Source organism: Rhipicephalus microplus, chromosome 1 (genome assembly GCF_043290135.1).
Source record: "Rhipicephalus microplus isolate Deutch F79 chromosome 1, USDA_Rmic, whole genome shotgun sequence".
NCBI classification, from domain to species: domain Eukaryota; kingdom Metazoa; phylum Arthropoda; class Arachnida; order Ixodida; family Ixodidae; genus Rhipicephalus; species Rhipicephalus microplus.
The window spans coordinates 293172959-293198058 of record NC_134700.1 but is presented as its reverse complement, the minus strand read 5'-3'; the positions used below and the strand labels follow the sequence as shown (position 1 = coordinate 293198058).

Sequence of the window (25100 nt, the reverse complement as noted above, 5' to 3'; positions counted from 1 at the left end):
TTCCCGCAAGCAATTCGAGATTGGAATGGCCTAAAAAACGATGCTATCAAGTGTACATCACTCGAAGCTTTTATCTCCAAGATATCAGGCGATGCTTTATAGTTATCATCTCCAAGCAAGATTTCTGCGTTACACAATAATAATATGTTTCACTTCTCAGTTTCTTTTTTACTGCTGGGAAATTGCGCTACTCATGAATTATGCTGTACTTGTCGGGCCTTACACTGAGTGTGATGAATGTCATATTGTCATTTTTGTAGCGATTGTATAATTTGTTGCCTAGTACTGTCTAGTCGAACCTAACTTATATTAGTGCCTACTTAAACTGTGTTCTTTAAAATATGTATCTCCATTCTAATATGCTGTTTATTACTGTCATCAATTAGTAGCCTTTGTATAGTTAATGTAGAGAACATATGCATTGTCTGATTCAACCTTACCTATGTATACGCCTTCTTGTAGATACCCCCTTTCCTGCAACAGCCTCAGATGTGAGGCTAGCAGTATCTTCAAATAAATAAATAAATAAATAAATAAATAAATAAATAAATAAATAAAAACGTCTACGCCTCCAAGCTAATAACTGTGCTAAGTAACATTTATTTACTGCACCTATCTATCTATCTATCTATCTATCTATCTATCTATCTATCTATCTATCTATCTATCTATCTATCTATCTATCTATCTATCTATCTATCTATCTATCTATCTATCTATCTATCTATCTGTCTGTCTGTCTGTCTGTCTGTCTGTCTGTCTGTCTGTCTGTCTGTCTGTCTGTCTGTCTGTCTGTCTGTCTGTCTGTCTGTCTGTCTGTCTGTCTGTCTGTCTGTCTGTCTGTCTGTCTGTCTATCTATCTATCTATCTATCTATCTATCTATCTATCTATCTATCTATCTATCTATCTATCTATCTATCTATCTATCTATCTATCTATCTATCTATCTATCTATCTATCTATCTCAAAACTAAATATAGCTAACACAAATAAATAAATAAATAAATGGTAATCGTGGCACTTGTACACTTGTAGGACAGCTCTTAGTACTCAAGAGTAGTTGCCCGCTCGCCGCCATATGGAAAGAATGGTTAATATGTTGACTAGTCACTTGGAGCAATACCACTCCTTGACGCCTAGAAGGGGGAGTAGGAGATGGGAGATAAGAGGTATTCGTGAACTCACAATTTCGAAAGATTCCTTCGAATAGCCGTTCAGCAGGTTACCTCCCGAACGAAGATCGCTCGACAGTAGGTGCCGGAGCACGATGCACGATTCGACGGCGTGTTTCCTGCACATTGTCATTGTCATCATCATCATCATCATAAACAACAACTACCACTACATCAGCATGAACCTGACTACATCCGCTGCAAGGCTAAGCCCTCTCCTGTACATCAATGATACCAATAGGCACGTTTTCAGCGTACTCATACTCAAAACAAACATGGCCACAACCAAAGCATCCGAGTAAAAAAGTATGGAAAGAAAGACAGAAGGAAAGAAACGAAGAAGGAAGGAAAGAAGGAAGGAAAGAAGGAAGGAACGAAGGAAGCAATGAAATAAAGAAAGATAAATAAGATACAGTTCACAAACTGAAACAACACTACTTGGTTTCTTTATGGTCACGCACATGCTGAGCGTTTCCAGTGAATGCCGTAACCATGTGTTTTAGACCCTTCTTTCTTGGGAATCCAGTCTGAATTTTTTTTTCAATGCTCGTATATGATCCTGTGAGGACAATGAACATTTGTTAGCTTTTAACCGGCATCCCAAATGCAGCGTTAATATGTAAGTGTCCTGGTGCCAAGCAAAACGCGAACTGGAGCATAGGAAAATATTGCTAACGTAACGTGGTCGCCTTCGCATGCTTTATTTCGCAACTTAGTGTCTCTTATAGTATGTAATTGACTTTTTTCAGTAGCTTCGGGAACAGCAGTTGACACAGTGTGCCTGTGTGAGCAGTCACGGGATCAATTTCCAAGTAAGTGCACTAGGAGAGCTTCGTGGAACAAGTGCTTAAAAATGCCACTCTGGAAAAATAGAATAAAGTGAAACACTTTGACATTATTGTAGGCAGAGAATCACAAGTAACCGTTGCTCTCCGAGGAGGAACTGGCGGGTGTAACCGTTGTTCTCGGGGACAAACTGGAAGGGACCAACTGTTCATCCCCTGAAGGAGTAACTGGAAGAAGAGGAACGGTTCGTCCCCTTGCAGTTGCTCCTTTTAGGGGAGCAATGGGAGTGGCAATGCAGTTACTCCCTCAAAGGAGGAACCCCTATACCCCCGCTGCTCTCTTTTAGCCAGAGTGTATGTATTATGAACAACGTGAATGGTCAATGTGAACAGCTGATTGTTAACTGTCCCGTGGTAAGAGAACGTGAGCTCTCGTCAAACAGCGCCCTAAGAGCATTGATGTTCAGCCAATCTAGTGAAGGGTTTTTCACTTCCTATTTCTTTTCGAGATAATGAATATAAAACGCTCGTTCCGAAGGTCTACGTCCTCAGGCTCTTTTTCCCAGAACGTGAGCGAGTCAAGGCTGTTCCGTTACGCAGCTTAAATAACAAAAATACACTGAAAGAAGGGAAAAACAAGAGGTGCGTCGTACTTCTGTCGGCACAGTTCGATCGCTTCGTCGGCGATCGGCTTGAGCAGAATGAGCTTCTTGCCCCTCCAGCTCCCATCTGTAAGAAAAGAAAGAAAGAAAAAAAAGGAGGGAAGGGGATTAGCGTGTACTAAAGAGGCTGCGCTGCTCGCCTTACTACTACGTTTACTTGGTGTCATCATCACGTGAAGACCATTACGCTGTCTAGGATAAGAAAGAAGAAAGAAAGAAAACAGATGCAGGAAGTTGAGTATGGAAATTGGAGAGAAGTAGCGCTAAAAACGGTCCAGTCGCCACTCGTTTGGCAGTCATCCTGTGCACGTGGACTTCGTTTCCGTATTGTTTGGAGGCCGCGCCTGTCGCCGTTTTATTAATTGCTTTCCTTGTTTGTTAGATGCATCTCGGTGGTGGTAGCGTGGTCGAAGGAAGTAGCTGAGTGATGTTGCTAAATTATGTGCCGTCGCAATACCTGTTTATCCGAGGAGGCTACAGGGGAGATGACCCGATCAAGAACGGCACGCAAACCTCGAGGCACGTAGTATCTGCCAGCCTTTATTACATGCTTACTGCATTCTAGCATGCATTGTGAATAAAAAATAATAAAAAATGCTCACATATGGTTCGACGAAAAAAAAAAGGACTTAGTCTACATCCCTCCGTACTTACCAGTCCCTAGACGCATAGTATCACTATTCGTCAGCAAAACGCTTAGGAGGGAGAAAGCCCAGTATGTTGAATCGAAAAAGGTTATGTTTGGATAGGTAATCGTACGAGGCGTCATTTGTTTCGTGCAGTGCTTATGGATCGATGTGCTCTTGATTAGAGAGAGTGAAGAGATTCGTAATAAGGTAACGATTAGTCTGGCATTCAATGGTATACACTGCTATGTCCGAGTGTCAGGAAGGGAAAAAAAAAACTGCGTGTCGTAATCAAGGCATTGTGAATCAAAGAATGTTAAGGTGTTATCTATGAATGGTAAAAAAACGTTGCGCAATTGAAATAGATCTCAATTCATAAAATCTTTCTTTCTTTCTTTTTTTCTTTCTTTCTTTTTCTCTTTCTTTATTTTTTTCGTTCTTTCTTTCTTAGTCCCGCCGCGGTAGTCTAGCGGCTAAGGTACTCGGCAGCTGACCCGCAGGCCGCAGGAATGAAGTCCGGCTGCGGCCACTGCCTTTTCGATGGAGGTGAAAATACTGTAGACCCGTGTGCGCAGGCTTGGGTGCACGTTAAAGAACTGCAGGTGATCGAAGTCCTTGGAGCCCTCCACACTACGGCGTCTCTCATAACCGTATGGTGGTTTTGCGACGTTAAACTCTATCTATCTATCTATCTATCTATCTATCTATCTATCTATCTATCTATCTATCTATCTATCTATCTATCTATCTATCTATCTATCTATCTATCTATCTATCTATCTATCTATCTATCTATCTATCTATCTATCTATCTATCTATCTATCTATCTATCTATCTATCTATCTATCTATCTATCTATCTATCTGTTCTTTCTTTCTCTCTTCGTCTGCTCTCAGGAAGCATTGTTCAAATAATCAACACTTGCCATGTGCGCTTTTTTGCTTTGTCATCCCAATGTGTTTTACTCGCACAATCAGGGACACCTTTGTTAGTACTCTGAACTAAAGAAACATCTCAAAATTTATTTAGAATTTTCACGCAACATGAAAGTCATTTTTTATCTGGTGCACTAACACAAAGGACGGCAACGAGACTACAGGATACTATATCATCATTTCAAGCAGTAGTACCTGAATTTAAACAATGGAAACCTTCAAAACCACCTTGGACGCTGCCACTTCTCTACGTTATCCGTGAAATAGACGGCATAGAGAAGAAAGCAGACATGGCACCTCTAGTAGCGGCACAGTTGGTACGTCATCAGCTTCATGTATTGGATAATGAAAAAAACGAAGATATATACAGACGGATCATGCACAGAAGAAGCGTCAGCCTGTGCGGTCTTTATACCCGAAATTCCGAAAAACAAGATGTGCAAATTATCGCACAAATCTTCATCGACAACAGCAGAATTGGTGGCTATCTTTGAAGCAGTTAAGCTTATCTGCGAGAATCCTGAGCCACGAAAATGGGTGATATGCACTGATAGCAAACCTGCTCTTCAGCTAATCAGAAATGTGAGATCACCTTACAAAAATGGTGAAATAGCACAATGTATCACAGAAACTGTGGAATAAGCCTCATCGCAGGGTCACAACATCGTTTTCCAATGGATACCTAGCCACATTGGAATAAAGGGAAATGAAGATGCTGATAGCCTCGCGAAGAAAGCATTGAAGGAAGGACGGGATTGCGCAATTCCTATGTCTGGGGCGGATATTCGACATTTTATATCGCAAGGAGCTAACCATTGTTCGATGGAGAAGTGGTTTGAGAGCCCTAAATCAAAGAAAACGGTACTCCATGAAGTTGATCCACACAGAAAATTTTCCACAGCGACAGATCTCCCACGACACCTAGAGATATTGATCCACCGACTTAGACTGGCAGTAGCATACACAAACAGCTTGCTGCACAAGATACATCAATCCAACTCACCGGAATGCCATTGTGGTCATGCAGAAGAAAATGTTCGCCATATTCTTTTGGAGTGCGTTAAATACGCGAATGAAAGAGAAAAATTCAAGAACAAATTAGCAAGTTTGGACAGACGGCCCCTCACAATAAAGAAACTACTTGGACCATGCATGGCCTGAGATGCATCTCCAGAAAAAGGCAATGATCTTCCTGACAGACTTTTTAGTGGAGACCTGACTGGACAAGCGCCTATGACAGACAGCCATAGATGGTTATTATATAAAATGTGGTCATGTATATATACTGACATTGGATTAGTAAGGTGTGCGTGTAAGTAGTTTATGACTGTGTGAACTGCGCGAAGAAAACTGTGTATTGGCATGATATTTGAGCTGGTTTCAGTGTGCTATTATGTTTTTTTCTTTTCCGTATTGTTAATTTTTGGGTACCATTCTGTATTATTATTTTATTTTTCGCTGCAGAACTTTGTGATATGGAGTAGCCGAGGCAATAGGCACCTCAACCTCTCCACAGCAAAACATTTGAAACAGAACAGAACAGAACAGAACAGGGACACGGGCACAAGAAGACACAAGCTGCACCGTTTGCGTTTATTTGTGTTTGACAATCTCAGTGATCCTTGCTTGTGTTGCTATGCAATACGCTAAGAGGGGCAAGAACCCAGTTCTACTTCGTCAAGCTGAGAAACACCGTGGCCCGGGGCTGGGAATGTTAAAGCGATATCGTAAAGATATTTAGAATGTGACCACACGATCAGTATAGCTCGAGTGAAAAGCGTGGCTATGAACGGGAAACCGTGCATCTGCGTTTCATACAGCCTCGTTAAAGCCAAGAAAAAGAAAAAAATGAATTGTAGAGCACATGAAAAGCACAGATGTCGCATGTGCTGTTCGAAAATGCAACATTAAGTTCACATATTAGGAACGCCTGCGCAATGGCAGCTTAGCAACGGTGAAAGCACAAAGCTCTAACGACGACATAGAACAGCTGTGTTTCTTGTCCTGCGGATTTCCACATCGTAGGAGCAAGTGTCTATAGTCTGCTTATCTAGTTCCCGCGCGTCGCGCCGTTACACCCGGGAGACCAGCATGAGGCCTTAAACGAGGTCTGACCAGGTTCTCCATTCATTGAGGCCATCAAACAGAGTCATCACTCGCAAGACGTTCGATCTGATATGTCACATAGAATGGTTATTCATCCTCCTGCACTTTTTAATATTATTTGTTCGGCTCGTGCGTCTGTATACCTGTGCTGCACACCACCTGTCACGAGGTAACATAGTTGAAGTGAAGGTGGTCGAACGGATACACTGAGAATGAAATTCGTGTCGATGATACGGGGCGCTATGTGTCATCCGACTATTACGACAGGCACAGCTGTAACAGAAAGAAGTCGTCGTAATTTACTGCTTTTTTTTTCTTTCATATTTTCATACGGTGGGCATGACGTGAACGAATTTTGTCCATGGTATCATTTATGTACTGTAATAAAGATTATAACCATTCTTTTTTTTTAAAGTGACCTGTGCTCGTAAATTGAAAATATTGATAGACAAGATGCTTTTATTGACAGGGAGGATGAAGTGAATATCACTTACCGGCAGTGACTAGTATTCTCGACTGGGTGTCGTACATTCTCTGTGCAAGTGATTCGGCAGAGTAGCCTGCAAACTGAGAAATAAAGTAGAGTAAAATGTAGGCCACAGCGTGAACAAGCGCACCTTGGCATGTAGGTTTCAGACTCGGTCCCCTCGGGTGGCCGGCTGTCCACTTTACTTTTCACCCGTATACAACGTTCACTTCTTAACAATCAACGTTCCCTTTACTCTCCTTTCCTGCATTCCAGGCTGGATTTCTTCAACATAGTGCCAAACATAAAAACGAGCCGTCAAAACTTTCTTCCTTAATTCGTTCACTCTGTAGAGCATTGAAGTCGGGCTAAAGGCAACGTATAATTTATCGTGCTTTTGAAATTAGAAAGTACTCCGTGAAATCTTTTTCTGGCTATGCATTCATGTAATTGCATGTCCCTTTCCATCTCCAGTGCTGCCCTTCTTTCTCACATTTTTTTTAACGAAATACAGGCTGATTTCGCGACGCTGTTGTCTACGTGCTTTCTTACAACCTCCGCATTCAGCGCAGGAATTCTTCGCTTTCTCTTGACGTTCTGCCTTTCGTTTTTCCCCTCGGTAACGTCTGTCCACAGCTAACTTGTGCGGCCACAGACAACACTGTCGTAATTCACGGGGGCTTTGTCTTCTACAGCTGCAGCCTATGCGGCTATGGAACGTATGCAGCTGCTCGGGGGCAAAACGAACGAGACGCCTATGCTAATGCACCCACGTTCCACGGACCGCGTACAATGTTGCGCATACCAGCGAACGGCGCACAAGCGAAACACAACATAAAAAAACTGTGACAGGGTCCCGACTATCTCAGCCGGCTCGCCTGCCTGTAACAACCCTATACACAGGAAGCGTTGTATGTGGTGTCGCGGGCTTGAAAAAGTAACATGCGACTCACGCCCTTTATCCTATTTTACATGTCAGGCGTCTTATCAGTTCTTAAATATTTTTCTTTCAAAGATTGTTCATATCGTAAAGGAAGGTTTGCAACATATCTACGACCACAACGCACTGCACCGTACAAAGCTCAATTCGAACTGAAAATCTATTCGTCCCTCAACATAATACCAGCGCCGACTGAAAGAGCCAAACGCAAATACAAAATTCACCTACCTCTCTTTCTCGCTTTATTTTTCTGTTCTTACTCATGAATTCTCGTAAAATGTTATGGGTGCTGAGGACAACGTTTTTTTTTTGTTACAGAAATGAAACGCGAGATATTACGTGGAAAAAGCCATACCTCTAAATATAGTTCGTCGTTTTGAAATATACATATTTACATTTACGAAATGAAGCCCATCCTTCAAACAAGGCAATTCGAAAGCCAAGCATATGATACCATTATCAATTAATGATGCGAGAAAAACAAAAATATCCGCGTTTAAGAGAGGAAAAGAATCTTCCATTGACGCATATATTAGGTAAGGCTGTAAAAATATCTTTCATAAAAACCTCTTGACGCTCCGTACATAGAGCAGCAAATGGTTCACATGGTCTAATTCGTACCTTGTGACAACTTCTAAAGGTACGCAGATGAAATAACTAAGAAATTGCCTGAAATTATCATTACTGCGCCAAATTTCCACGACGCTACGCAAACCAGAGTGGAGTGTATTTACTTTTAATTTAGAAGAACGTCGCAGAAGCGAAGTTAGTAAGCTTGACAAGGCCTCGGCTTGCATTTCGTTCAACTTCATACAGCTGAATATACGATGGAAGACGAAGGTAATATGTTCACTGTTATTTTCAGTCTCATCATGTCTGCTTCTTCTGTTTCAGTATTATTTTTTGTCGTCAGTGAGCGTTCTATGTCGCCCTGGCACGGCTGTCGAAGGCCACCATCATCTCGTGTGTTTACAGACTCCGCTCCCCTTCGCCGCGTCCATTGCCCTCCCTTGCACGACAATAGAGAGTTTTAGTACTGCGTACGCTGCGTACGTGGCGGCGTTGCGTACGTAAGGACGCCACGTTCTGCGTAGTGCGCATGCGCAGAGCGCAACGCGCACGTATCGCGTTACGTACGCAGCTGCTACGTACGCACGCATCAGATGCGTGTGTGCGTACGTATGCGGTGATCGCGCCGCTCTCGAACAAGTTCGTGACAGCGTGAGACTTAGTTTTGCAAAATGGCGGCATCGAAGGCAAGCACCGACCGGCTCTGTGGCTTAAAATATGGCCATAATGTGGCTATTACACTTGGATTGGCTCACATTGGCTGTTGACAACACGTGCTTCTATTTTGATCTACCAGATGGCGCAACACGCTTCACGCTCGTTACGTACGCGGGTACTACGGCGTACTAAAAGCCAATTAGTGGCAAACGACGCCACGTAACGCAAGGCGCTTGCGTGATGCGTACGTAGCACCGTTCCGCAGTACTAAAACTCTCTAATATAGAATGTACTCACAACCACGGTGTGCACGGCTCCAAGCCTGGCGCACGCCAACATTGCGACCACCAGTTCGGGCACCATGGGCAGGTAGATGGTGACCAGGTGGCCTTCACAAACGCCTGCGTGAGAGGCAACGTTGTCATTTGACAATACCACTGAGCATTTAACTATACTCTCGACCATCTATACTCTTTCACTCTTGTGCATGAAGGTTCGGTGGTCCTTCAACGACATAAGTTACGAAACAAGCTCCATAGGCGTCGTCATGTGTAACACTGAACTTTTTCACTACTTATTCAACATGTATTATAACAGTAAGTGAGCATTTGGCAGAAGTAACCAAGCCGTTTAAATGGAGCCCATGAGTTTCTTGCGGCAATAGCAAGCACTTTCACCTTGATGCTCAGGCAAGTCCTCCGTCCCCCGTTTTTTTTTTTTTTTGTAGTGTCTGGAGTGGAGATGCGTACAGCTGACTGAGCGCGAAACTGCAATGGGGATATACTGTAGTATTATATATGAATAATCCTGACGGCTCTTACTCTTTCAAAGATTGTTGTTAGCTTTGGTGGGATGATATATACGACCATATTGTTTCTGAATTTGTAGGGCGTTCACAGATGGAAACGCAAAAATTTATGGCTAAGTAATGTTCGTACTTTCGTTCTCAAAGTCGACATCCTATGTCACGCAGGCGTAATTTTGACTCGGACACGTACGTCAAAACCGACATTACCGCCCCACCGTGGTGGTTTAGTGGCTAAGGTGCTCGGCTGCTGACCCGGAGGTCACGGGATCGAATCCCAGCTGGGGCGGCTGCATTTACGACGGAGGTGAAAATGTTGTAGGCCCGTGTGCTCAGATTTGGGTGCCCGTTATAGAACCCCAGGTGGTCGAAATTTCCGGAGCCCTCCACTACGGCATCTCTCATAATCATATGGTGGTTCTGGGACATTAAACCCCCCATATCAATCAATCAATCAATCAAAACTGACATTACCATAGTGGCGGTATATGTAGCGACATTACTCTGTTATCACGAACAACTGCTCATAGCAGTCATTGTACTAAATAAGTGCCCCCACCTCTTTGAAGGGAATCGTGAGGAAATGCGAATGCATTGTGTAGCGTCCATAATGGCGTTTCGCACGTGAGAACCCAGCGTTAGAAGAATAATGTTTTTTTTTCCACACCGTGCAGCCAATGGCGCCGTTCACCGCACGTGGCGTTTTTCTGTCGCGAGGAACGCGGTATGCGTTTCCAGCTCTAGTAGCTAGCATGCACGGATAAAAAATACTAATAGTAATAAATGAAGTGAACAAAACAAACAGTGCTCTTGCCTCGGCGTTGGCGTTTCACAGCGGCGTTTCGAGCACACATTTGCGGATGTTTTTGAGAGGTGCCCAGCCAGCGAACGATCGAGAGTGAGGCGCGAACAGACGGGAAAGTGGGCCGCAGGGAGGAGAGGGAGAAGGAGCGGCAAAGCACTGCACCTGCCCTCTCATACATTTTCTTGCACCACATGCTCTGGTTTCTAGGGGCGGATGCCTCATATAACACGCGGACAACGCCGGATGCCTGACATCGCACGACAGAAGGGCATTCGCATTTAAAATGGTCAGGCCAGCGCGCCATGCGCAGCAGTCACAGCGATAGCTAAAAGGGCGGCCTTTCAGAGCCTTTTTCAGACACTATTTTGGTAACTGCGACCACCACAATTGCAAGGTGCCCGCCCCACCATAAATCTTCATATTTGTTTTTTGTAGTGGGGTGGCATTCACTATGCCATCCTTCTTCATTCTTCGAAGAAACGTTATACCCGCTACTCAATTGCAAGGAATCTTGTGCATTTTCAATGCTGTGGTTGACGACGATGAAGAATTATGCCTGAAGCGTTAGTAATTGATTGGAGCATTCTACGACCCACTCCTCACGCAATTCACATTGTTTGATGCCTGGTTGTTTCCTGGCTGTTCTAAAACGCTTTATTACTAATACTGACGACATTCTTTACCAGACATCAAGCCTGCCTAGGGTTATTTTGCGACGGAGTTTCAAGCATTTTGGGGGCACATTTTGTGGTACCCTTGTATTTTGTCGAATATGTAAAGTGTGAATCGTCTCGATATACAAGGCAATGAAGAGTGAAAAACGGGGTGTCTCAGTGGTTGAATGCGTGGTTGGCTGGCACACAGAGGTTCCCGGCTCGAATCCCATCTTGTCCTTTGTGTTTTTATTCACTTAGTTATTTTTTTTTATTTTTTGCGATAGTAGCCACGGATACTGGTAGTGGGCAACTACGGCGCACGCGACTCTTGTTGTGATCGCATAACGGCTTTTGCTGTAAAAATTACGAAACGTTTCCATCACTGAATCCCGCACACATATAGAGTGATTTGGTTGGAGTCAGCATATAAGAAGGTCTTTATAACTCTGTATAGCGAGTGCTGTTTTTTTTCTCTTAATTATCAGGGTATAAGAAAGGGGTCCAGACACGCGTCCCACCAACTATTTGCTCACGGCCACCACATGACGGGCTTCGTCCCATATTTCTGTTATGACTTTGTGACTGTTTGCTATGATTAGTAAAAAGTACTCGCATTATTTTCTTGCCTGTCGAGATAAATACAGGCGTGCCCTGCCTTAAACATTTTCTTCGTGAGACATGCAGCCACCTTCAGGATCAGCATCCAGATTTTAGACATAGTGTAAATGGCCTGATACGAGAAGACCTGCTTTCAAATCGGCACGTTAAAAGAAACTTTGCTCGACTTCTCGGTTCCCATTTCTTTACTGTACCAAACCACCGGGAGACTACATTTTATGACTTAGGCCCAGCAACTGATGTGAGTTTGAAACCACTGTTGCAGAGACCAAGGCACACCTCAAGAACTTTCATAAGTAACCGGCAGTCAACCTGAAAATCGCAGGCAAACGAAGCCCGTAAATCTTTGACAAAAAAGCACACTAGCGTTCTCCACACATATATCAAATGTGCTAGCGGTGACACTATCTGTAATATGAACTAATGTTATCGATTGATCCTTGTTGTACCAAAATTTTCAACAAGTACTCGGCGCTCGCCAGCTACTGGACGCAACGCCATGTACGTCATGCATGCAAGAAGACCTGCGTCACACCTTTTGCCTTGAGAACATTGGCGAATCTGCAGACATCATCCAGCAGCTGCCCGTAAGTTATGGTCTTTTTGTCCAAAGGGTTGTTGCCTTCCCTGGAAGAGAAGAGAATATTTGTAGACAAACAAACAAACAACTTTTCTGTGAGTTTATGGAGAATCATAAATCAGCGTATGTGCTTTTTCGCGCAGTGCAGGTACTTGCAGTAACCAATCGGTGATCGATATTACTTTGACCGATAGAATCGCTGTTCCCGTAAATGCATAGCCATTGAACTCGACATATAGTGGACAGATTTACCTACATCAAATGATGGGTGCTGCTGCAGCAGTAGAAAAATCGATTTGACATCCGCTGATACTGGGGACGAAAAACGCAGTTGGCACTACTTGAATCAACTTTAGCTGGTTCAAAATACTTTATAAAAGCACTTTGAGAGCATTGCGTAAAAAGTGGACGTCAGCATTCGTGTTTTCAGGCTATCAGAGATTGTGTCTAAGATACAAAGGCTCCATGCTGAGGTGTTACATACAGGTGATCAAGCTTTTTCTTTTTTTAGAGGCGAAGCTCAATAGGCCATGGATCGGTGCCTAATTTGTAGTAGTAGTAGTAGTAGTAGTAGTAGTAGTAGTAGGAGTAGTAGTAGTAGTAGTAGTAGTAGTAGTAGTAGTAGTAGTATGTAGCCACCTCTAGTTTATCAGTTGCTCAATAGATGGCGTTGTGCGTATATGGCCTTTGTAATAATATGACTAGCTGGCGTTAGTGGTTTTCACGGCATATCCATGGAGCGAATGATGATGAGTGGTCTTAAGCGTCCATTCATCCGTTTGTGTGTCCATCCATCATTTCATCCATCCATCCGTCCATTGTTCCCTCCGTTCATCCTTCCGTGCTTGCGTCTACCCGTCTGTCCGTCCGTGCATCTGTCCTTCGGGACGTCCGTGCTTCTGTCTGTATGTCTGTCCTTGCATCCGTTCCTCTGTTCGTCGTTCCGGACGGATGAACACACGGACGGATGGACGCTTCGCCCCGCTCTTCCTCATTCACTCCTAGAATATGCCGTGATTTTTTATGTGCGACAGAAAAAATGACGACTCTGGAAGAGCGCAAAGGAAGAGGAAAGGGATGGGGTAGGAGAAAGAAAATAAAATAAAGCGTTTGTACTGGGTTCATGATATCATCTTCAAGATGCATGTCACCGACGTAAAGCGTGTATCAGACGCGTGTTTTCAAGTTTTTCGAGGCTTTTCGAAGTTGAACCCCGCACCTGCGCTGGTAAACTCACTAACGAACAAACAGGTTAAAGAAGAAACCTCATCACGGAAGCGATGCGAAAATTCCTTGATAGATATAGTGAGAAAAGTTTTGTCTATTGTCAAGGTCATGGGCTTCGGTGCAAATTTTTATTTTATCACGAACGTGTTTTACGGCAGAGTCTACTACGGCTCAGCTGATGTACTTCTGTCACGGAACTGACAATAAAAAATATATGGTATGAAATTGCAAAGAAAAAACCACAAGGCGAGAATTTGTCGCACTGAATCCCACCAGCAACCTCTCGATTCCCACCTAGTGCGCGGCGCTAACCACTACACCACGGAGAGGGCATCGTCGGGAGTGCTAACGGCAAGCCAGTTGTATACACCATACGCCGTTTGGCAGTCCTTGGAGCTTCAAATCTTTAACGCGTTTTCGTTATTAGTGGCGAGGTGACGCGACATGCTCGCGTTGGGCGCACTTTAAAGGTCGTTGTCGTCAAAGAGCGTTGTCTCTCCTGCGCGCGCACTTTGGGAGAGGACGAAGGCCACTTCGTACGCTGCCACGGCCGTGTTTGCAAAAGGAGCGCGGGGTTGAAGCACGACGCAAGTATAATTGTGACAGTTGTTCGCACTTGTCCTGTGTATGCTTGTGCGCTTGTTTTGCGCGTCTTTCTGTTTGAACAGCGCGCTTTAAGTGTGGAGCTGTGACAGTCGTTAGTCCGCAGATCGTCCAGCGTTTACTAATTTCGTGCTTGCTTTCTGCTTGAGGTGCGCACTGCAAGTTTTTAGCTGCTTGCCGTTCTTAAGGTGACTTTTAAATTTGCTGCTTTTGCTAAAACAATGCACAATAATGCTCAGCTACCTCTGTAAAGACACGTTTCACTTTCGTGTTATATTGATTCCTTTATAGAAGGATCAGCCACGTTTTTTTAAAGACGATAGTCTTTCTTGGAATACTTTCGACGCAAAAAATTTGGTCTGTCTGTCTGTCTGTCTGTCTGTCTGTCTGTCTGTCTGTCTGTCTGTCTGTCTGTCTGTCTGTCTGTCTGTCTGTCTGTCGACTTATTTGTTTGTCCCCCGAGACGGCATGCTTTTTTTAAATTCATTCTGTTTGCATTTATTTCCAAAATCCAACCACATCTGCAGCGCCCACTAGTATTGCTTCGGTCTTTGCGTTCATACTTGTGCGTAGTATCGATATAAAAGGAAGTGTTGCGCATATCTGAGGCAGAACATCTACACGTCAATGTACTGTGGTGTCTTTCCTGATACTATAAAAGTCATACATAAGTAATTCTAAAGAACGTAGACTTTATTACGCTCAACCGACAATGCCACGCTATGCACGAAAAAGATGGCAGATCCCAGGTACAATGGGAATCGATGGTATGCGAAGCATGAATGAGGAAGTTTGGTATGTCACTTTAAAATCTGCACAACGTCACGAGGTGGACGTAAATTATGCCGTACATTACTTCCATGTCATGATTATTATGTTTGGATGCACTGTTTGGACGTGCCATTTACCTTCATTGGGTATTCACGTCACGTGATATCAAATTGGCATATGTGGAGCCAGCAAAACGGCAGTCAGCACGCTATGAGCGTAGTGTGTAGTAATGTTATACATGACCCGCATATCATGATTATCATGCTCGGACGTGTCATTTGTCATCGTAGCCTATTCACGCCATGCATTACTAAGTTTGGTATATGTAGAGCTAGCGAAACGGCCGCGAGCACGCTATAAGCGTAACAAGTAGCCATGTTTTGCACGACACGCATATCATGATTAGTATGTTCAGACGAGTCATTTACCTTCGTCGTCTATCCAAATCACGTGATACGAAATTCGGTATATGTGGAGCTAGTAAAATGGCTGCGAGTGAGCTATGAGCATAACATGTAGTCATGTTTTACATGACACGCACGCCATGATCATCATGTTTGGACATGTCATTTACCTTTGTCATCTATTCTCGTCAAGTAGTACCAATTTTTATGTGAAGCTAGCAGAATGGCCTAGAGCACATCATGAGCATGGTACATTGTAAAGTTCTGACATGACACACATGTCATGATTATCATGTTGGCACCACTCATATACCTTCGCCATCCATTTACATCACGTAACGCTAAATTTGGTGTAAAGCTAGCGAAACAACTACGAGTGCACTATGAGCGTAGCATGCTGTAATGCTTTACATGACACGCATGTCGAAATTATCATGTTTGGACGTGCCATTCACCTTCGTCATCCGTTGGCGTCACGTAATCTTAAATGCGTTATGTGTGAAGCTAGCGAAACGGCCGGTAGCACATCATAAGCATGGCATGTAGTCATGACTTACATGACATTTATGTCATGATTTCCATGTTAGGGTCTGTCACTTGTGTTCGCCCTGTCATACCATACCAGTTTTTCAATATGTCATATTGTGGGCATTTAAAGCACGCTTCTTCATCACCTGTACAAGACCATCATCACTTAGTGTTCTTCATCTTCATCGTTAGTGGGGATGACCCTTGAGTCGGTTCTGTGCCGCGGAAGTAACTGTTTTTCGGCCACGTCTTCCAGACCTAATAAAGGCGTATAAAGGACTACTTCGCAATATGAACGAAACCACGGCAAGAGCAGCAAGACCATGAAATGTAAATCATGGCATACATGTCATGATGTTCACGTTATGACTAGTCACTAATGTTCGTCATACAGTCATGTTATGTCATACCAATTTTGGTATCAATACCATTACCGAAACGGCCAGGAGAGCTAAAAGTCGCAGGTGGCTAGATAGATAGATAGATAGATAGATAGACAGACAGGTAGATAGATAGATAGATAGATAGATAGATAGATAGATAGATAGATAGATAGATAGATAGATAGATAGATGGATGGATAGATAGATAGATAGATAGATAGATAGATAGATAGATAGATAGATAGATAGATAGATAGATAGATATAGATAGATAGATAGATAGATAGATAGATAGATAGATAGATAGATAGATAGATAGATAGATAGATAGATAGATAGATAGATAGATAGATAGATAGATAGATAGATAGATACGCTCAAAGTCGCCGAAGTTCGATAAGAAATGCTTCGCATTTAAAACGAGCTCTGCGTGTAATTACTTCCACCCCAGGGCATCGTCCTTGTTATACTTTATTTCAAAGACTGCGTATAAGGTCGTTGATGGACGTACGCCATTACAAAATTTTCTGTATAGTGGATAGAATAGTAAACACAGACACCCCCTTGGCCCGTGGCATTATCACGTTACCATCACTAAACACACGTCACGCCAGCGTCGATAATCTTAACCTCCCTATATGTTAAAGGTGTGTACCGTCAACGACTAAATCAACTTTCTGGAGCTAAGCTGTGGAACAAATTCACCCTTGAAATGAAAGTTGCAAAAAATTTTAACGCTATACCTGCAAACAATACTTAGTTTCCAACCTTGCATTTTGAGTTTTTATTGGCCCCTAAAACACTTTTTTGTACAAAATCGGTGTACTCCTGGTAGTTATGTGGTTGGTTGTTTTTTTTTTCAGTATGGCTCTTTGAATTTGTTTGATATTTTATGTAGAATATAGATATATATAATGAGTTCATCATTATTATTTCTTTTTCTCATGTATATTTAGTGTGTTTTTTCTTTTCGGCATAGTTCTTTCAATGGGTATAACATTTGTCGCTTCTCACATTGCTTTCACTATTGTTTTTTTTTTCTGTGAAGACTGCTGATTCTTGCAACCTTTTTTTGTATTGGATGCATCACTAGCCGCTTAGTATATGGGACAAAATATTTGTATACGCTTTTTTAAAATAATATAGTGCAATAAAATCTCTTTTCGATTTGATTTAATTTACAAGTCGCTCTTAGGAAATATAGATGGCACCAGCACATGACATGACGCCAGTGACAAGCTCCTTTAAAACTAAAACGACAGGGGTGACAAGGAGCTTGTGACAAACATAGATTCACATATTGAAGTTTGGGCTAACCTGTCTGCTGCACATGATTCTTAGCTATGCGACCTCTATAGCGCACGAACTCATGCATGTCGGGATCGATTACAAACAAAACGCTTGACGACATTACCAAGTAATAGGCACAACGGTTTAAATACTTTTTTCATGAAGTACAGAGCAAAATTGAAACAATAATTTAACAGATGCCATACGGTATTCTGGGTCAACTTCTTAAGTCGTCTTTACAGCAGTAATACAAGCCTGCGCGAAGTATGCCGGAAACTTTTCAATTTGAAATGATTTGCTGGTGACAGCCAGCACGGCATGTCACACACAATTTAGAGCCCGGCACACTTGCTTTAGTCAGCGGGCGAATACTTTGAAAATCAAAAACCACTAAGTACGGAACTTCAGACTATTGTTTTTTTCCTTTCACAGGTCCCCATCATGTACCCCTTGTTGAACAATTGAAACAACTGAAGTTTTATTCCTTATAATGATAATAATAGTCATTATCACAGTCATGAAGATTATCACCAAGAAGGTTTGATATGTTCAATCTTGACAATCTCCATTCTCCCTCCATTCTCGCGCTAGCGTCAACATTCAATCATTCGATCTCTTTTCTAGAACCCCTGAGTGTTTCCCAGAGTTCAGTTAGAGTGTAGTGTATTTCTGGGTTATCTGTAAATGGCAAAATGTTCAGTTTACGTGCTTTTATTAACCTTGAAAGACTTTTCTTAAACGTCTTTTTTTGCTTATTAAACTTGCCTGTAAAAGTGTTGACCTTTTAGCTCTCACACTCTTGAATATCATTTTGCGCTACGTAAACTTGTCACATGGTTTGATCAGAGCGACTCTAGAGATAGATAGATAGATAGATAGATAGATAGATAGATAGATAGATAGATAGATAGATAGATAGATAGAGAGATAGATAGATAGATAGATAGATAGATAGATAGATAGATAGATAGATAGATAGATAGATAGATAGATAGATAGATAGATAGATAGATAGATAGATAGATAGATAGATAGATAGATAGATAGATATTTTTCTTTTTGGTGGGAGGAAGAATGACGGAGGGACGAAATAATTGTAGTTTGCGCTGCATTTATTTTTTATTGGGATGTATCAAATGCACAATTTTGATTGCATTTGAAAGGGGACCGTGTAGGCTTCATGACGAGACATTGTAGTTTTTTTTTCAGCCTGTTTAAGCATGGAACGGCCCCCGAACTGATGTTAAACATCACTTGTTATCAGTTTGACTGGATGAACACACGGAATCTGGTGGTAATGCATGCCTACGTAGGCTTAACGCAGCGCTTTACTTGGGACGCCTACAGGGGATATCTAAACAAGACAAGAGAAAGGATCGAAACGTATAGTCTAATTACTTTCGTCAGGACAGCTTGCTGTTCCCTGTAAAGTAAAGGCACACGGTCTCTCACACGTTCTTTGAAGATCACTCGACAGTGATATTTTTCTTACTGTTCCTGCCTTCCTTCGGTCGACGTGTAGATTCTCCTCCAAAACCTTTCTGCACCGTACCTGGTTTTGCATGACCACCAAGACCTGCCACATTTGCACAAGCGACAGTGTCATGCAATGACGTTATTCTCTATTGTCACAATACACGCCGCCGTAGCCATCTCAGATAACATCAAAAATTTTGGCGATCAGTGACGTCACGATGACGTTACGTGGTTAGGTCATCCCGCGATGATTTTTTGCGCCACTCGAATTCAAGTCGCCGGGTGACAGTCGACGCTAACGCTCTATATTCCCGTTTGCTTAATCACCTAAGGCCTTAATGTATAAGCGCCTTGTTTATATTTGTTTATAATAGTAGAAGACGCCAAACGCAGTCAGGCCCTGTGCGCGTTTTTCGGAGCAGGCTCCTTTGTTGTGACGGTGTCCGGCGAAGCAAGTGCTTGCCTCGGAATCCGGCCGCATCGAGTGTCAACGGTCGCCTTGACCGTCAAGGGAGCTTTCCCCGCGCAGATATCTGGCGCGAGCCGCAGAGATAAGTGCGGACACCGGTCAATGCCTCCTGACTGGACCCTCTCACTGAGCTGAGCGAAGAGAAGAACAAGAACAGATTGTTTCTTCTCCGCTTTCATTCATGATTTCTCCTGTTTTTTGTTCTTTCTTTTTTTTGCGCTCATTTAGCGCCCGTACTTTGTTGCTTATTTGATTCTGTCGGCTGATCTGGTCCTTCTTACGAGAACGAGTTAAGCGGGCGGCCTGCCTTGAAGACTCTATCCGAGAGATACTTGTATCTGCTTCGCTGGGCGTAACGCACGCCTCGAGCTCCAGCCCGCTCTTCCTTCGTAGCCGGCGCGCACGTGGAGCTCTCGGTTTGTTTCGCACAACACTCGATATAGTAGCGGCTTTGCCGACGAAAGTGGCGCAATCCATAGGGCGTCGCCTTTAAGTGTTTTGTCTTCCTCAGAATCGGGTTTCTTTCTGCGTTGATAACACTGCAGTGTACTTCGCTTCAGCTGGAATATTCGCAGCGCTATTCTTCGCGTTTTGGGCCGGTAGCGGGTGCGAGTGCTGGCAAATTTGCGAGCTTTTCTTTTTTTCCATGCGTTTGTTGAACAGAAGTCTTCTTCTGTACTGTAATATGCTCACGAAAATAAAGATATAAAATAGTGGTATCTATATAGACACTGTATTGAAGGGCTTCGGACAAATTATGTCATTACGGCGTTAGGAGATATAATAGGAAACTATATAAGTTCTCCGTGGTGAGACTTCAAGATCTTTGAATAATAAGCGAAGCCATTATAGTTCACATATTTCAGTGGTAATTTCGAACGCAAAAAAGCCTGCTCTGGCGAGCGTATACAGCAGTGCGACATGCGTGCGTATTGGTATGCGTCGCTTTCCAATACTTGACACTTCCTCGATCGTGGTCTGGTCGGCGATCAGCCGTTAAGGAAATGTGATCTTTTTGTGCTATTTGCTTTGCATTTCACCACTGCCACATCATTGTTATTTCGACTTGAAGAACGCATGACAGTCTTTGTCGCCTGTGTAGAAACTGAAATGTCGTGATGCTATATAAGCACCCGGATGACGCTTAGATATTACACGGCACGGTGGAAGGAGGAAGTTTGGAGGGACCATTGCGCAATGCGAAGGAAGGAAAGAGAGAAGGAAAGAAATAAAGAGACGGATAGAAAGAAAGAGTAAAATAAATAAATAAAGAGAGAAAGAGAGAAAGAAAGAAAATAAGGAAAGAAGAAAAAAAGAAAGAAGGAAAGAAATAGAGAGAGCAAGAAAGAAATAGAACGAAAGAAAGAAAGGAAGAAATTAAGAAAGAAAAAAGAAAGAAAGAAATAAAAGAAAGAGAGAAAGAAAGAAATAAAAGAAAGAAAGAAATAAAAAGAAAGAAAGAGATAAAGATAGGAAGAAGTAAAGATAGAAAGAAAAAAAGGAAGAAAGAAAGAAAGAAAGAAAGAAAGAAAGAAAGAAGGAAAGAAAGAAAGAAAGAAAGAAAGAAAGAAAGAAAGAAAGAAAGAAAGAAAGAAAGAAAGAAAGAAAGACATAGGTAGGCATGCTCGCATTAAGCTTACTTTCACCAATTTTGCCGACAGAACAAAATAACCCCCGAATGTTTCTTTTTTGTTTCCGTTTTGTTGAGGCAATAACCCAACGAGTGGAATTTTGGAACCATGTAACCTGTGAAAGATTCTCTCATCGATAGTGCACCTGCCGTATTCATCTGAGTGTTGATCCGTGAGAATGCTATCACAGAATCGGAAGAGCTGCCGTTTATCACGAAGCGTTCACTTTCTGATTTTCCTCTTCGACAGCGAAGAAGGTGACGTCTGAGACAATGTTAATCGTACGCACTATCGAGCCTAATACCCATTGGAACAAAATGTTATAATAATATCTGGGGTTCTATGCCCTAAAGCCACAATATGGCTTTGAGGGACGCCGTAGAGGGAACTGCTTCTTGGAACTTTTTACCCCGTTTAGGCACGCTGTTTCAGGACCATTATATGGGCCAACTGGCCCGCAAACAATCTGAATCATGAAAACATGACGTCCCTATGCTGAGTCAATAGTCAGAACACCTGCACGTGCCGATGCCGATCTTTCTTATTTCATTAGGTCAACAGAGCAAATATCACAAAGCTTGCATATCTAGCTATATTTTGTAGCGTATCATTCAACTGCTGCCGTCGCTGTGCCAAGGTAACTTAAATCACACCCGTTCCTCCTGTTCGACCCTAATTCGGCTCCCCCCCCCCCCCCGCAACCACCCCAAAATAAAAAAATCTCGGATGCAGTCGGATAATTCCAAAAGTTCTCCGTACTTTTCTTGATGAGACAATATGGAATGAAAATACGGTATCCACGTGATTTACGTACAACTTACTGAAAGCTTGTTGAAAATCTAAAACTAAGAAACCGCTTTTTGGCGACAATAAAAAGAAGAATAATATTTGTGTAATGCTAACCTTCATTAAAAACAAAAGCAACGGTTCCGCTGCGCAGACATGCTTGGTAAGCCATAAAAGTGGGCATAATACATAGAGACGTGTGCCAACGTCACCTTGTGGTTACCGTACCAACTTGTCGTGAAGTCGTAGATTTTGATGGCGTTAGCAAGAGCTTACGTATGACTGTGTGTTTTGAAAAAAATCATATACTTAACCTGGCAAGCACGGGGCAATTTTACTGAACTGAAGTAATGAGGCGTAGTGGGTGAGTTAATATGGGGGAGCCGGTATGGGCTCGCAATCTCACCATAAAATTTTGAGCTAATGTGACCGAACTACGAAAAACGAAGCTCAGCATCAGAAAATATGTTTGACTTCACACCGACGTTCAGGTGCGAAAGCTTATGCAGGAAACGTAAATATGAAACCTTGACCTACACTTGCTCTTCTAACAGTGAGCTTATGATAGTCATTTGACGACAGTAGAGTTTATTGATTATTGATTAGTCAAAACGGACTTCGTATTTCAGTAAGAGTGCGCATTTATATGTATACAGATATATTGCATGGATTCAGCGTAGCCCCTGCACATTGATTGAATGATTAGGTTTGTGTACCCGCTACTAAATATTACTTTCAAGTATTGAATTTTCTGTGCATTTCTGAACTCTTTCTATTTATTGCTTTACAGGTCTTATTTTTATGTATACATGTATTTATTTTTGTGTCATGTATACACATACTTCTTGCAGTCGCCAAGAAACCCACTCGGTCTTGGGTTGAAGAGCGGAGCTTGTTTTAAACATAGCTGCGTAATACCTTCACACCGAGGTTAGAACAGCGAGGTGTATACGGTTCTATCAGCTCTTACACGACCGCGTTAGGGTGGTATTTAATAAGTTAGTCGAGAAGTGCCGACGAACGGGCCTTAACTGGGTCAGTGTGCGCGCACCTGAAGTCTCGCGCAGCTGTGTGCTCTGCAGAATGCTGCAACGGCTGCGAACCACGCTGTCAATGTTTTGCGACAGGTATAGAAAAAAAACTTGGAGCGGTAGACGTACCCTATACAGGATAGGCGCGCTTCGCACAGCGCCCGTTTCCCTGACGTTTTTCGTAGGCGTGCGTAGCCCTGAACAGCTGCCAATGAATTGCGCCACATGCTGTTTTAACTCCACCGTTAGTGTAGAATGCTGACTATGCCTTTCCCTTTCTTTCCATCATGCATCTAAACTAGCCAATAATGATAACGGTATGCGTATTTCTAGGCAGAAAAGAATATACTTTGTCACTTTACGCGCCGAAACACCAACGAGGGACGTCATCTCTTAACATGATAATATCTAAGGTTTTACGTTCCAAAACCGCGACGTGACTATGAGAGACGATGTTGGGGAGGGCTCCGGAATTTTCGTGCATCTGGTTCTCTTTAACGTCCATTGACATCGCACAGCAGATGGGCCTGTCATCTTTTAGAGGGAGCGGAGGTGACGAAGATAAGGGGGAACGAGGGTAACAATGTTTCTTCGGTAATCGTGGCGGGCTTTATCTTTTCGTCTAAATTTTTCTAACGTTTTGGTGCTTCGCACTAATTGAGATGTGGCCGTGGAGGGCCGGGACAGAACTTGTTACCTCGAGCTCAGTGGAGCAATGTAACTTCTAGGGAGTTAGAGGGTTGCCTGTGTGTTATATTCATCCCATAAACATATACTTTGTTAAGCTCTAGACCGACTTCTAAGAAACTCGCAGTGACATTGCAACATCACCAGTATTGTTGGCGGAAGTAACAGGCTAGCGACCACTTCTAGCAGATACCTTACAACGCTTATTTCGAACAACAACGAGGTGAACAGAGTCTTCTTCGGGGCTCTTTTCAGCATGTCTGTTTATGCTTGACCAAGGGTAGCCCTGTCTAGCCAACGAATCAATAAGAAAGGTACGCGGCGAAAGCTTCACGCGTTCTCGTATAGTCTCCACGTTATTATGGAAAGGCGACATGTGCCGCACTTATTCAGTAAGAAGGGAAGCGCAAAATACAGAAAAAGTCTACAATCACTGATAAAGGCGTCTTCATAAAAATTAACACGAAATTCATATTTGGGTGGCACAGTTCGAATATCTTATGGCAGTCGTGTACCTCCCATAGCAAGCACTTATGAGAACTCTTGGTGTCTTCCTAAAGCATTACTGAACCCGAAAAAAAAACTGTAGTAATATCAAAGTTAATTTTACCTTATGGCAGCGTGTCCTAACCATTTTATATATCATTGTTTTTTTCACCGACTCACTAAAGATTTCCGAACGTATGTGCGTACTATGTATTTCTGCACTGCTATTTGGCGGGCAAACTAATTCGCAATAAACGAGCGGCATCCACCCAAAGGTGAAAGTCATAAAGCCCTAATCTTTTTCGTCGTTTAGATTCATTGTTCAAAAGAAGTTCCGAAGAAATTTGCGAATATTCGAAGAAAGTTGCGCCATTGAATAGTCTATTGCGCATCTCGCACGTCTGTCTCCCCGCCTCCCTACAGCATTATACCACCGGACTCGAGATCGTCCTTCCATAGGTCACGGCCACGTTATCTGTCTGCACATCAAACGACTTGCGAGTTTCTGCAGTTTCTTAAGTCTGTCTGCACATCAAACGACTTGCGAGTTTCTGCAGTTTCTTAAGTCTATAGACCCTCAATGCCTAAGAAATATGTATAGCGTCCATATGCAACTCCAAATAAGCGTATTCTCAATGCTCCTCTTTCTTTCTTTCACTATTTTTTTCTTTCTTCCTCTCATTCTTTCTTTATTTCTTTATTTCTTTCTTTCTGTACTTCTTCCTTTCTTTTCCTTTCTTTTTCTCTTTCTTTCTTTCTTTTTTTACTTCTTTCTTTTTTCTTTCTTTCTATCTATCTTTCTTTCTTTGGTGCAGCTCTATTTTTTTAACTATCACGCCATCAGTGATAACTGTCCTCATTTATCAAAACATCTCCGGCTTCAGTATTGCATTTCCACTGTGCACTACAAAGACGTACATAAGTATGTAAGACTTAACACAAA

The 25100-nt window shown here is 42.6% G+C and overlaps 1 protein-coding gene across 1 annotated transcript in view; it reads right to left on the bottom strand.

Moving 5' to 3' along the window:
- Window positions 1-25100, bottom strand: part of LOC119159414 (acetyl-coenzyme A synthetase) — a 79825-nt gene that overhangs the window by 41604 nt on the left and 13121 nt on the right. Inside the window, exons 2-6 of the mRNA XM_037412162.2 lie at window positions 12341-12432; window positions 9219-9322; window positions 6783-6855; window positions 2612-2687; window positions 1187-1292 (exon numbers count right to left, since the gene is read on the bottom strand). Of these exons, the coding sequence (XP_037268059.2) occupies window positions 1187-1292; window positions 2612-2687; window positions 6783-6855; window positions 9219-9322; window positions 12341-12432 (451 nt within the window). The remainder of the gene's footprint in view (window positions 1-1186; window positions 1293-2611; window positions 2688-6782; window positions 6856-9218; window positions 9323-12340; window positions 12433-25100) is intronic.